At 35.3% G+C, this 15,662-nt stretch overlaps 2 protein-coding genes across 2 annotated transcripts in view; both read right to left on the reverse strand.

Annotated features, from left to right (window-relative positions):
• Positions 1 to 5,484: 5,484 nt before the first annotated feature.
• LOC140235878 (uncharacterized) overlaps positions 5,485 to 15,662 on the reverse strand; it is a 52,301-nt gene continuing 42,123 nt past the window's right edge. Inside the window, exon 4 of the mRNA XM_072315872.1 lies at positions 5,485 to 5,592. Coding sequence (XP_072171973.1) covers positions 5,485 to 5,592 — 108 coding nt within the window. The remainder of the gene's footprint in view (positions 5,593 to 15,662) is intronic.
• Positions 7,342 to 15,662, reverse strand: part of LOC140236253 (uncharacterized) — a 28,297-nt gene continuing 19,976 nt past the window's right edge. The window contains 2 exon segments of the mRNA XM_072316216.1: positions 7,342 to 7,398; positions 8,849 to 9,028. Of these exon segments, the coding sequence (XP_072172317.1) occupies positions 7,342 to 7,398; positions 8,849 to 9,028 (237 nt within the window).

A 15,662-nucleotide genomic window follows, 5' to 3' on the forward strand; every position in this document is an offset into this window, starting at 1 on the left:
TCTGAATCTAACCTTAATAAACTTAGGGAGAAATTAAGTTCAGAAGATTGGTCCACTGTATACTCTCAAAGCGATACTGATTTAGCATTTGAAAATTTTATGAATATTTTGACCACTAACTATGAATCTAGTGTTCCTCTTCAAAGACCTCACCATTCAAATTATAAAAAAGTACCTCGACAACCATGGGTAACAAAATCTCTACTCAAGTCCATTAACCGCAAGAATAGTCTTTTTCATAAATATCGCAAAGATCCATGCCCTCAAAATAAATCAAGATATACTCGATATCGGAATATATTGACATCCTTAATACGTGTTGCTAAGCGGAATTATTTTTCGCGACAGTTTGTTAAATATAAACACGATGTGAAGAGTACGTGGAAGGTGATTAACGAGACACTCAAATACAAAACCAATACTGATCTTCCCAAATATATTTCGGCGGACGGCCGGCAGATTAACGATCCGGTTAGCATGGCGGAATCTTTTAATAATTGTTTCGCAAGTCTTGGTCTACATCTTGCCAGTAAAATTCCGAAATCCCCAACTGAATATCATAGATATTTAGGTAATAGGAATCCTCAATCAATATTTTTTGAACCTATTGTTGAAGAAGAAATTGTTGATATCGTCAAGAATCTAAACGATAAAAAAAGTTCAGGATATGATGGAATTACAAATTTTCTTTTAAAAAATGTTTTGAATCAAATCATTTCTCCTTTAACATACATTTTTAATCAATCTCTAGTTAATGGTAAAGTCCCCAATAAAATGAAAGTTGCAAAAGTTGTCCCTATCTTTAAGAAGGGACAGAAAGATTTGGTGAATAATTACCGACCAATTTCTCTATTGACTTCGATCTCTAAAATCCTTGAAAGGTTAGTTTACACGCGATTATTGAAATTTCTCACAAATCATAATATTTTATCAGATTCTCAGTTTGGTTTCAGAAAACATTATAATACAACCCATGCTTTACTCACTTTTATAGACAAGGTAGCTCATGCTATAGATAATTTTGAGCATACAATTGGAGTTTTTCTTGATTTCTCTAAAGCTTTTGATACGATAGATCACGAAATTTTATTTTCTAAACTGTATCATTATGGAATTCGCGGGCCACCTCTCGAATGGTTTAAGAGTTACTTAACTGATAGAAAGCAATTTGTTAACATTAACGGCTATGATTCGCAGTTAAAACTTATTTCATGTGGAGTCCCACAGGGCTCCCTCTTGGGCCCACTTTTATTTATTTTATACATAAATGACCTTCAAAAATCATCGCCAATTTTATCATTTATTTGTTTTGCTGATGACACAAGTTTGTTTTTTTCTCATCGAGACCCTAATACATTAATTGATATGATGAATACTGAGCTTAGGTCTGTGCAATCCTGGATTTATGCCAACAAATTATCCCTGAATATAGAAAAAACTTATTATATGGTATTCAGTAATTCTTTGAATGTTGTCCCACATGAGATCAAAATAAATGATATATGTTTAACGCAGGTCAATAACGCAAAGTTTTTAGGGCTTTGGATTGACCGAGAATTATCCTGGAAAACTCATATTAATTTTGTAAGTAAAATTTTGTCCAGAAATATTGGAATTTTAAACAAGCTTAAACATTTGTTCCCTGTTTATATTTTGCAGAGTATATATTCTTCTTTAATATCTCCACACTTTAATTATGGAATTTTGGCGTGGGGAAATGCAATCAATTTACTATTAGATTCCCTTCTTCGTATTCAAAAGCGTGCAATAAGAATTATAAACCACGCCGGATATTTTGCTCATACCAACTGTTTTTTTCATCAAAACAGAATTCTGAAAATTCCAGACCTATTTCATTATAATCTTGGAATTTTCATGTATAAACTAACAACTAATGAGTTACCATCCGTTTTTATTCACATGTTCAAAAGAAATCGCTCTATTCATTGCTACCCCACTCGTCAGAGTGACGCTTATCACCTTCCCCGTACTCGCACTATTTTTGCAAAGAAAACAATTATGTTTACTGGACCCAGATACTGGAATGACCTCCCTCAAGATATTACTTCTTTCTTATCCTTATTCACCTTCAAACGCAAACTAAAACGGCTATTACTTAGTGGATACACACTACCCGGCTCTTAGCAACATTTTTTTTAATACCCCCAGTCTTTTGTCTTTGTCTGCAGCTCCAAGTTATTTGACGATACCGTTATAGCACTTTTTGTGTGAGTGTGTGTGTGTAAACACGGCGAAATATGTACAGTCTCGTTTAAGCGATACTAAAGTATTCATGTGGTTCGATAGTTCGTTTTTAATACTGATTTTGCACTGGTACAATTTCAGTTGGTCGAGATAAACATGTCCGTTCTCCGTATAATTTCACGCCTATAAACTCGGGAACCTACAGTTTTTACAAGCATCTTTGCTTTTATGTAGGCCCCATCATATTTCTGACATTTATTTGTGATATCCTCAGATGAAAATGACCATTTATATTTGTGTGTAATGTTTGTTTGTCTTTTTTTTTTTCTTCAAACATAAGATATGGTTGTATATGTTTTGTACTTTTGTTTTATTGTCAATCATTTTGTAATCCCATCACTGAGAAATGGAAATATGAAATAAACTTGAAACTTGCAACTTGAAACTTAAAGCGGCGAGTTGACTCGGTCACACGATCACGCGGCCCGCGTTCGAACCCGGGTCTGGACTGAGCAATGTTGTGTGTAAGCATACTGTCTCCTCTAGCAAGAGGAAACACACTCTCTCCCTCGGATAGGATATAAAATGGAGGTCACGTGTGTGAGAGAGTAACAACTCATGCTAGAAAAAGATCCCGCTTCATTCATTCATCGCAAAGAACAGGGTGTTAACCCGGTGAAGTGGTCCCAACTCACATCCAACTGGACCCCATAGAAGACCAGTTAAACGCAGCTGAATATGGGCTATCCAGTCATCTTCTCAGATGGAAATGAACAAACAAACAAACAAACAAACAAACAAACAAACATTAGCATGATTAGGTTGTGTGTCTTACTGATTTGTAGACTTGCAGAATTAAGTGGGAAATTTATTCACATTTTTTTTTTTTTGGACAAAACATTGAATGTACATTTCATACTACAAGCGGCAAATTAATAAAGAAACTGTATAAAACAATAGTGAGAAATTTTGATACATTATTGACATGACAAAACATTGTAATAAATCACATAAGATAACAAATACGTACTGTATGAAAAAAGGATCGACCTAACTGAATAGACAGCCCTTGCCATAATGCTGGCCATTCTAATAATAATAAAAAAATCAGTACAACATATTTTGATTTCGGAAGCTCCATTCAGAGAGAAAACAAAATGATATTTAAATAGGACTATAAGAGACAACACTGGCATACAAAGACAACAGAGAGAGAGAGAGAGAGAGGGAGGGAAATACATAGAGACAGTGACATGCAAATGTGTATCGGGAAGTACAGCTGTAGCTTTGCAATGTGTTTTTGAATGTGCAGAAGAAAAGGAAAATGAAGGAATTTCGGAAAGAGATTGAAGGGAGACAACGCTACATTAGGGAATGCGATTGTAGCAAAAAAATAAATAAATAAATAGATGAATAACAGACACTGTAAATTTGGCTTGTGATAAAAGTCCTATACAGGCTATCTCGATCACACGGAGTTGTAATGACAAGCATAAACACGAAAAAAAAAATCGACATGAATATTCATTTCCTGTACACTTTTTACAAACAACGCACTATTAACAGCAACGCTAAATTCCAGAACTATCGACGTCCCAGTCATTAGAAACAGGTTATTCAAAGCTTAATTCAACAACGCATAATGACTCATGATGTATTACAGCATTTTCATCGGAATGGTGTATCGTAACCGCAATACTGAAATAATACAAGATTGTGTGTTCTATTTTTCATGATTGAATGGGTATCAAAATTATTTTTGACAAGAAGAATAGTATTATCTCGATATTCGATGATGCAAGCTGGCGACCCGAGTCGGATATGACTCGAATTGTAATGACATATAGGTTCGCTGATTCGAATCATTATAATATAATGATTCGAATCAGCGAACCTATATATTGGGTTTGCAATGTGGCTGAAAAGTGAACTTGGGTATATTATACCCAAGTTCACTTTTCAGCCACATTGCAAACCCAATCTTACTTCCTGGCAGAAATGTAAACCCAAGTTCACTGCTCGCGCAGGATCCAAATCTAATTTCACTTGTCAAGCAAGGCTCAAACCAAACTCCATTTCTCGAGCAGGGTGAAAATCTAATTTCATTAATCGAGAGAAGGCCAAGCTCTATTCATTGAGCGAGAAAGGTACCAATCTAATATCGTTTCTCGATTACGATACTTGATATTACTCTCCTATACTTGAGTGTACAGTTCCCTGAATCATGTAGATTTGATTGGGTTCATTCGATTTGAGTCAAATTCACTGTCTCATTATAGGAATGTTTATCCAGTCACAAAATAACAACTCTAATCCCGAAGCAGGACAAGAAACTCGTTCTAAAGAAAGCAATATAGATGACATTTCAAAACGCAATGAGTCTCCATCAAATAACACATAACGAGGAAGAAGGCAAAAGACGATAACATCCTATGAGCTATAGAATGATAATGAAGAATCCCATTACAAGACATCTTGTATGCGATTTCAAAGAACTATGAGGGAATATCCTTAAAAGAACATTCTTAAAATACTGTACACACAGTATTCGTGGTCTTTAAACAACACATTTCTCTCTATTGGCCTACATGCATTATAGGCAGCTCAATTACAAAGACATCAGCGTGTCAAACCGTGTAGACATGAAATATATCGTAAATGAATTACTAATAATAATTACCATATTTCGCATGTCAATCATTTATGAGAGTGACAATTGTTTTATTTGTCCAGTTATAAAGAAATATCGATATGACGGGAGAAAACTGCCTGTCCCAAGGATTTCGTTATAACAGGGGTCGACTGTATTTCAGCTCAGCTCACTGAAGCTCTCTGAATCTTGGTTGTGGCGTCGTCCAGCACGTGGATTCCTCACTAGAATGATTTTTTTCCCGGTGTTTCACTACACAGTGCTATACTTCCCGTCCTCCCTTCGTACTCATCCTTGTCCCTTCTCACTTTCTTTCACGATTCGAATGTTGCTTCAATGCTTTATGTTACTTCCTTTCATCCAGGTCCATGTTCTCATCCTCTTCCTTCCTTCACTTCCTTTCTTCACTCCCCCCCCCCCCCTCGGCTCTTGGGTATCACTGTCTAAGAACGTTGTGACTTTTCGTTATGACGTTTAGCATTATAGTAAGTTTTCCTCTCCAGCGTTGAACTCGCTCTCTTGGTTTGTTCTTTTCTTCCTCTTGCATTTGTTCTTCGTTGTTTTTTTTTTTTTTTTTTTTGTTTCTGGTCCTCTCAAGAAATCAACTCCGTGACTAGTAAGCTGCTTCCTTAGATGTTTGTTTCAGATTCGTCCGGAGAGTGCTCGTTTTCTTGCCAAGAACCCTGGCCAGTTTCGCGGCTGCTGTCGCCTTCTGAACCGTTTCCGTCACTTAGTATCTATTGGAGAGTGAGAGGAGATTGAAAAGAATGATCAAGTTTTGTCAGATAGTTATAGGTGACTTGTAAATTTTCGTCTGATCCAAATAACGTACATACATCGTTTACGTGAACTCTTATCGTCAGCATTGCTAGTATTAATTCGCAACTTACGTGCTATTATCTTTAAAGAGATCGTACAGATCTGGTTGAGACGTAATTTTAGGTTTCTAACATTTTTTGGTGAGATAATGAGAAACCTCTTATGAAATATGAAAGAGCATGTAATTCTAATGAGGAATTCAACGTTTATTTGATGAAAATTGGTTTTGAAATGATTGAGATATCCAAAAAAAAAAAAAAAGAGCGATTTTGATAAACGTGGGACCCACACTTTATTACAATCGGTTTGTTTTACTTTGTTTTTGGATGTTTCAGTCACTTCAAACCCGATTTTCATCAAACAAACTTTGAATTCCTCTTAAAATGGTATGCTCTGTATCATATCATAAGTGTTTTCTTGGTATCTCCCAAAAATTTAAAAGCCCAATTCTCATCTCCACCAATACTTTATCATCCCTTAAAACTTCAGCCAATTTTTTGCCTGTGGAACATCGCACTGCACATTTCACGCAAATATGCGGTGTTGCATGTCGCTGCTCAAAATAACTTACCCTTCACTGTTTACACTGTCTATAATATCTGAAACTGAAGTTAGCAACCTACTCTTTGGGCAAATATTAAAGCAGCAAAATATGAAGGCTAATCCATTTACATTTTGCGCAAGCAGCAGCGCACGTCGCGAAGATCTCGAAAAGGGAATGTTTTCAGCAACGACATGCGAGTTGACGACCTCGCTTTTGGGTAACCCTCGTCATTTCCGAAACTAGACATTACTAGAGATAAATGTTTCTAAATCATCATGATACACCACTGATTGAAATGTTTTACCCACCCCTCAACCCCCCCCCCACAACACACACACCCCCGTTATATATTGTTTAATACATCACTTCCAATTCATACTAAGAATTTAGGCCTACAAGTACTCGGTATTGTTAGAATGGAACAAATTTCTTTAACTGAAGTGTAGTATGTCCTCATGTTTTTGTTTTTTTTTCTTCTGAAGTTACTGACATTACGTCGTTAACCGAAAATATAGGCCTATGTATCATAGTAGACTTTAATATTATAATGAGACGGATATATCTAATGTGTAAGTATAAAACGCAACGTTAATGTATTTCTACCTTTTACTCAATATTTTTTTCGCATTTACTTTCTCTGGTTTCACATCACTGCTACCATTACGCTATTAATAATCATAACATATGAAATATAAACAATTAATTGTGCAGCGCTAAGACTGTAAATCGAAATGGGATTTCTGAAATTATAATGAAAAAAATAAAAATGGCATACAAACAATGTCAAAAAATAGGTTGTGAATAAGAATGAGATTTATAATTGACAACAATGCAATATAGATCAATTATTAATTGGACGGGATCTTCAAGACGTGTACTAGTGCCAAACATGATGTCGGCATCACAGCATGATACAGCACAATTTTTTTTTTTTACAGAGAAAATATGGCTATCAAAAGTGAAATGCATGAAACTGTCTCATATAGAGGTTGCTATAGAAATGGTTTTAACTGTGTGCACTTTTTAACAGAGCATTTGATTTGATATGATTTTTCTATTTGTCCAGGTAGAAAATGCTAGTTCATCACTAATAAGGTATAATAATAGTGAGTTAAAAACACAATTATTTATACCTCTGTCCCTCCATGATAGTCATGCCATTGATGGTGATGCATTCCACCTGTAGCATTATGAACACAATGGAAAAAAGACTCATATTTTATATATATATATATATATATATATATATATATATATACCATACATACATACAGAGAGAGGGAGAGAGAGGGAGAGAAAGAGAGAGACAGAGACAGAGACAGAGTGCTTTCTTCCAAATGTGACCCTGCACCTCAAAACAAACAAAAAGTCGCCAGACATGACTTTTTAGTTAAGACCATATTCTGAAAGAGCAGACTGTAAGCTTTAAAATGATGTATAACTCAAATCAAGTGGACTCTCCTAACCTATCTAAATATTGGAAAGAAAGCACAAACTCAGGAAAAGTGTGAACTGAGAAAAGAGGCTCTGAAGTACAGTGTCTATTCAAGCGCTTAATCTTTACCACACCGTGCTGGCTGTGCGATGAATGTGACAAAAAACAGGAAGTAAACCATCAGAGAAACAACAATGAAGGGATTAGCAGATTAAACTGAAATCAAATATGCCTCATTAACACATTCTGTAAATAATTCATTCCAACTTTCAAAGCAAAAGTTATTAGAGTTGAAAGTGAAGAGTGTGGACAAGGTTTTTCAGAAATGAAAAAGGGATTCTAAAGACACACCTAATCACACTATTCTACCAAAAATATTCGAGATAAACTGCTAGAAAACACACTTTCCTGCCCGTTTTATGATTCCAAATTTCAGCATAATGTAAAATAAGACCCGCTCTTTCAGAAAATATGAAAAAGTCAAGTTCAGCTAGGTTGACCCATTTCACTTATTTTCAGTCCTCACGCAAAATCAGTGTGTGCGACTTTATGTTCGTTTTGAGGTGCACGGTCACAAATGATCTAAATCCGTCATTTTTCAATGGATTTAGCGCCTTCTGGAAGCAAGCTCTTCGTATAGCTGTAAAGATAGATAGATTTTGATACTCTCTGAAGGAAACAGTTTAATGGTAGCATACTGAATATTTGAATCACGTGTTCTTACGAATATGGGATGACACATCCAACTTCAACGCAAGTGATTGACAAAGTGCCCTACATCGACGCAAATAAGTACTGAATTGATGAGGTGGTTATTTACGTCGATGTAGGGCAATTTGTCATATCAGTTGCATTAAAAACACCTCGACGGAAGAATTTAATGAATTCGAACATCAGCCTTCGTTGCAAAGACGTGTTCATTTTGATACATTTTGTTTTACAGACTTACATTGATTGTCGAACGTTGGTACGGATTGAGCTTACACATGACTAAAATGTCACGCTTGAGACGTTTTCTTTTTTGTCAACCTTTACAACATCTTATAATTGGAATTGGGGAAGTATGCGATTATATTTCATGGGATTGGCAGATTTCGTTGATTAATGCAACTGGAATGATATTACTGCATGGTGAAATAAATCGAAATATCGCGCTCAAGATAATTGATGCCCCCCCCCCCCCCATTTTGAACACGATAGTGTTAGACAGATGACAATGACTGATTCTTACTCTTTGGCGTGAAGCCTGGGAGGCAATCGTCTTGAAGAATGTCCTGGGCAGGTCTAGACCATCGAGATCGGCACGTGTAAGATTGGGCAGACGACACAGAAATTCAGCCAAGTTTGCTGCTGGTGACTCTGAGATGAATTTTTCCTCTGACAAGTAATACAGTGTACTTATCTTCAATTGGCTTATCTGTAAAAGAAAAAAAAAATCAGTCACAAATCTCTAAACTCTACCAAACCAATTTCCTTTCTCTATTTCTGTACCTCTCTCTCGCGCGCGCTCTTTGAATTTTCTGAGCATTGGTAACGTATCATACGCGTTACTATGTTACAAATTAGTTACGTATTATTCTGCGGAAGAAGATAACGAAATACAATCCACTAAGTTGTGTATTTGTTACGATCTTCGCGGTGAAACATATCGCAATAGTTTCTAGCGTAAATGAGAAGGATTCCTCACTTACAAGAAAAACAATCAAACAAAATCACAACGTCTAGTATTGAGTTACATTATTAAGCAATGCTATGTGATTATGGGATTCTTGTAGCAAAGGTAACATTCTCTATGACTAGTCGTCAATGACACAATCATGGAAGAATGTAAAACCTGGAGAGAATAAACTAATAGACAGATAATAGGAAGGTGTATCATTCTTACTGTATGACTTGACGTCCTCGCAGAGTCATAGACACCTGAGTAACCTTCGCGTTAAGGTATATTGTTTCCGTTTAGATTGAAACAATGAGTTGTGACTTACGAATGCAAATTACTGCTCCACCGCCTTGCTTTTTGAGGTATTTGCCATCGAGGAAGTGATCACAAACACCTCACATTTTTGCACACAGGGTCGTCCAGTGTCATTCTGGGTCAGAATATCTTTTAGTAGCTTTACCCTATTCCATTTTATCGTAAAAAAAAAAGGATTCATTGTGCCGCATTAGCATTGCGAAGTCGCACACGAATAGCGCGCAGTGTTTTGGGGATTCCAAGATTTCAATATAAAGCCTTATACGCTCCTTTATGACGTGAAATAGCTACAGCCAGTGACGTCGTTGGTTGTTTTTAAAACTAATTTGCTGTAAAGATCAAAGCTCCTGACATAAGCTATGTATTTGCATCATATGGGCACAATGGAATGACACACACACACACACACAGACACACACACACACACACCCTTTGTGAACGAATGGTACATTGAAACCGAGGTCCATGCAGTCTCGTACGTCCACTGCATGGAAAGATATAAATCAGTAAAAAAATATCTACCTTTTGATCTATTATGATTATAATGCCATTTATTTATATTTAACAAAACGTTTACTTTTCTATTTGAGCAAAAAAAAAAAGAAATACTTTTGCCTATTTGAAGCCAAAATTAACATAAAGCATTAGTTTTGTTTAGTTCTTTCATTTATTATAATTGAAATGAAATAAAATGAATTGAATTTGCTAAAGTCTTTGTATGTAAACCCGACTCATGTATGTGCGTCTCTGTGTCTATGTTTTAGTAACGATATCATTTTTTTCTCCCTTCCTATTAAAAGAAAAAAAAAAAAAAAACTTCCTGGGAATAGTACAGCGCCACCTGCACAATGATACCGCATTAACGGAGCCCTCACTGACCTCACTTTCAATTTCCCTCTCCCTCCCTTTCTCCCCCCCCCCCCCTGCTTGTGCAATGTTTGTTTCATGGCAAAAAAGTCCACATGAAACTTGTCTGATAAAAACATTGTATCATTAGTAAAGAAAAGAATGTGTAAAACACAACAGGATAACGGAAAAAAAAAAACGCATTGCACTTGATTTCCATACTTTTGTCACTGCATTAAAAGCGTTCATGGACTATTCTTTCTTTTATACATGAATTTTATAATGCTGACTTTGGAGGACTGGAGTTATAAATAAAGTTATGTCAATATCAAGTAAAATAGGATTGATTCGCTAAAGGAGTCACTACACCACCCTACAATACAGACTCTTTTTCATCTATATCGAAAAAAAAAAATCATTCCTTTCCCAACACTGCATCACTCATATAAATTATATTCAAATACTACATGTACATACCTGACATGATGATGATAAGGTGGCGGCTGTTGAGAGGAAACTATCGGGCAAGTAGGCGCATTCCAGTATGAACTTTGAAAGACGTGGCATAGTACACACCCATTGGGCAAAGTCTTCTCCCACCGAGGAGAGCTTTACGATATCATCATTATCAAAACGTAAGTCCAGATCTTCAATCTGAAGAGAATAACGGAACCGAAATGTGGATATAAAAAAAGAGATATTATTGAATGGCGTGAAAATCGCAAGAAGAAATATTAGAACAAGCAAAAAACAAACAAATACCATTGTAGAAGTGTTATACACGTTACTATTTGTTACAAATTAGTGAACTAAGAACTGGAGAGAATAAACCGTTTGACAGATGATAGGAAGGTGTATCATTGATACTGTATGACTCGACGTCCTCGTAGAGTCATAGACACATGAGTAGACTTCGTGTTACGGAATATTGTTTCCGTCTAGATTCAAATAATGAGTTGTGACTTATGAATTGCAGATTACTGCTCCACCGCCTTGCTTTTTGAGATCTTTGCCAGCGAGGAAGTGATCACAAATACCTATCACATTTTTGCACACAGAGTCGTCCAGTGTAATTCTCCGTCAGAATATCTTTTGGTATCTTTACTCTATTCCATTATATCTTAAATGAAGGATTCATTGTGCCGCATTAGCATTGTGAAGTCGCACACGTAGCGTGCAGTGTTTTGGGGATTCGAAGATTTCAATATAGAGTGTACTGTACGAGAAAAAAAAAAACAAAAACAAAAAACTTGTGATCCCGAGCATCTTATTAAAGATAATTTTACCGGTCTATAATATATTATGATGAGTATTTAGGCCTTATACGCTCCTTTAAGACGTGAAATAGCTACAGCCAGTGACGTCGTCGGTTGTTTTCAAAACTAATTTGCTGTAAAGACCAAAGCTCCTAACATAAGCTTTGTATTTCAATTTAATTCAACTCAAAGTTTATTTCATTTTTCGACAAAACATATAAGTTACACTTCTTTTGGCAACAGAGAATTAGGTAAACAGAACCTTATGTATCGAAAAAATGTAAAACAATTGAGGAGGACCTTATAGTAATTTGATTTGATTTGATTTGATTTATTGGTTTCTGTATCATCATTGTACATATACACATTCATGTACAAACATAAATATCATAATATATATAAGTATTTTCTTGTTCATTGCCTGTGTACAATGTACAGCAAAAGTACAACAAAACATACCACAATGAATAATACAGAGGGGCTACAGCATAAGCGTAGATTGATTTGCGTGCAGCCCCCGTAGCATAACATAGTATATAATGTACATCGGAAGGAGAATAGGAGGGAGGGATGACTTGCATAGAGATAGGATAGTTGAAAGGAGAAAAGGAAGGGAGAGGCTTGTCTGCTTTCACTAAAGGTTTATACAAAATAAAATCACCTGTATCACTGATTTAGCAAGACATGACAAAATATTTCTTCAACGAGGTACAGGTGGACAGTTGATACAGGTCATGGTCGGTTACATAATCATTATTACATAATAGATTAATTGTGTCGATATTTGTACGAAAGAATTTCGTGTATATAACAATGACAATGGAATTACTGATATTCAGATGACAACATCGTTTTTACAGCCTTCCTAAAAGAATACGTGGACTTTAAACTTCGAATTTCAGAAGGAAGAGAATTCCAAACATCGGGTCCGGTGTGTCTGACAGATTTCAGAACCATCACTGTTTTGGGATTGTACAAGTGAAACTTATCAGATTGTCTTGTTGGATAAGAATGTATTTCCTTATTTAATTGAAATAATGAGTAAAAAGAAGATGGCAACTGACCATTATGTAAGCGAAACATAAAGAGTGAGTTTTGCAAAAAGTTAATGTCATTACCTTAAGTGTTCTTAATTCTGCGAATAAAGGATCTGAATGGTCTCGATAACCTGAGCTGGTGCATATACGTATTGCTTTCTTTTGCAAAAGTAATATACTATCAATTTGGCTTTTTGATGTTGCCCATACAATGTTGCAGTAAGAAATGTATATGCGATAATATCAGTGAATTATATAACATAAATAAAATATTCTGAGGGACATAATACTTTAACTTTTGAAGTATACCAACATTACGAGATACTTTATCAAAGATATATTGTACATGAACATTCCATTTCATATTTTCATTTATATATATTCCGAGGAATTTAATACTCTGTTTTTGTTCCAATAATACACCATCCACTATAATATTTAAATGTTGCATTTCATTGTTGTGCTTCTTGTTATAGAAATACATAAAATTTGTCTTTTTCAGATTAAGTGATAATCTTTTACTCTTAAACCGCATAGATAATTTCGGTAATTCAGTGTTAAGAGTTCTTAGGAGTGAATGAAAATCAAAATTGGAACAAAATACATTGGTGTCATCAGCAAATATATATATGAAATACCGGAACATTGGCCAAAATAAACGGCGACACCCCGACAGGAGTTAGCCAAAACAAAACAAGTGAAATTGAAAAACAGGTTAGTCCCAAAACACCGCTCTCTTCATCAGTTGCCGGGGAGCGGAAGGTGAAAAGGGTAGGAAAGAATCGTTTCAGAATCGGGCATGCTTTTGCAAACATGACCGATCCCGGCAAGACGACTCTTCTCACTAACCTGTTTGATTCGAAATGATGCACGCAGCTCACAGTACCGTCTCCATGGTGAAAGATCGCGTATCACTATCGGCAACACAAGCGGTATGGAGCATCAGCGCATCCCATAGTAATAAACGTATATTGCAGTGACTTAGATGAGTTTGAAATATCATTTACATACACTAGAAATAATAACGGTCCCAATATGGATTCTTGTGGGACTCCACATTGTATAGAGTTTATAGGTAATACTTCAGAGTTAACAGACTCATAGTACACATATTGCTTTCTATTTAACAAGTAGTCTTTAAACCATTCAAGTGGAATGCCACGAACACCATAACACTGCAATTTACGTATGAGGATAGTGTGGTCAAGAGTGTCGAATGCCTTGCTGAGGTCCATGAAAACACCGATGACATGTTTTTGTTCAGCTAAGGCAGTCGACACTCTATCGTATAATTGGACTAGTGCCATATCTGTTGAATGAAATTTCCTGAAACCATACTGGTCTTGGTTAAATATATCATATTGTGTCAAAAAATCATACAATCTTTTATATACAAGCCTTTCTATTACCTTAGATATGCTAGGAAGAATAGAAATAGGACGGTAATTTGATACAAAAGAAGAGTCGTCTTTTTTATATATTGGAATAACTTCAGCAATTTTACATACATTCGGAAATATACCAGTTGAGAGTGACAAATTACAAATGTACACTTAGGGTGTCAGTATACTACCAATAATCTGTTAAAAAAAAAAAATACGTACTCATTTCATCATGACCAGTTGCATAACTTGATTTTAGTGAGTGAACAATGTCAAGAATCTCACCATAATCTGTTGGTTTAAAAAATAGTGAATTATCATTTGACGCACCTAAATACTGCGAAAAATCAGTTTGTGTGGGATCTATTTTTGAAGCTTGACTTGGACCTATAGCAACAAAATACTCATTGAAACAACATGCTACATCCCTAGGGTTACAGAGAGTTTGACCGTCACGCATAATTTGAAATGTTGACATATTCTTTTGCTTACCAATAACATTATTAATAACTTTCCAAGTGGCTGACATATTTCCAGTAGCATTTTGAAAGGCTTCTGTATAAAACATCCTACGGGAAAGCCTTATAATTTGTGTCAATTTATTTCTATATAATGTATATCGATTAACATTATCATTATTAGGATACCGTAAACTGCATTTATACAACATATTTCTTTTCTTTATTGATCAGAAAATTCCTTTTGTTATCCATGGATTTTTAATTTTTCTATTACTTTCCCTTTCAATTGCGGGGATATGTTTGTTAAAATAAGAAAGAAATATATTCCAAAACGTATCATAAGCAATATTTGGGTCTGCGCAAAGCAGTACATCATCCCATGTCTCCGAGATTAAATCGTCGTTGAGTAATGATATATTTTCTGATGTGAATTTGCGCTTCTTCTTACTTTCTGTTTGCTTGACATGGGAATGTTGTATCTCGTCACAGATAAAAAATATAGGTAAATGATCAGATATATCACTATACAAAAGACCAGATATCGAATGATCTGTGTCAATATTAGTAACAATATTATCAATCAATGTTGATGAGTTAACCGTCATTCTCGAGGGCTTATCTATAGTGACATTACAGAAATTTGCTTGCAGAATGTTGCAAAACTTATTCTTAGCATTACTTCCTTGATTCAAAAGATCAATATTGAAATGACCCACCAAGTAAACATCTTTGTTTTCTTGATTGATCAGCTCTAATAAAACATCCAAATTTTCCAAAAATTAATTACTGTCTGGATGAGGGGGCCTGTATACAACACAAAGTATTATCTTTCTTCTATTACATATATTGATTTCAACACACATGCAATCAAATTCATTTCTGTTACATATCAAATCAGGTCTTACTTTAAACGATAACGAGTGTGATAAGAACAAAAGCAATTCCGCCCCCTCGTCCGCATTTTCTATCATGTATAATTATATATTATAATAAAAAAAAAACAGAAGTGATCGAAATAAAGTACATGTATAACTTTGCTTAAAGTGCGAAAA

Source organism: Diadema setosum, chromosome 12 (assembly GCF_964275005.1).
Source record: "Diadema setosum chromosome 12, eeDiaSeto1, whole genome shotgun sequence".
NCBI lineage: Eukaryota > Metazoa > Echinodermata > Echinoidea > Diadematoida > Diadematidae > Diadema > Diadema setosum.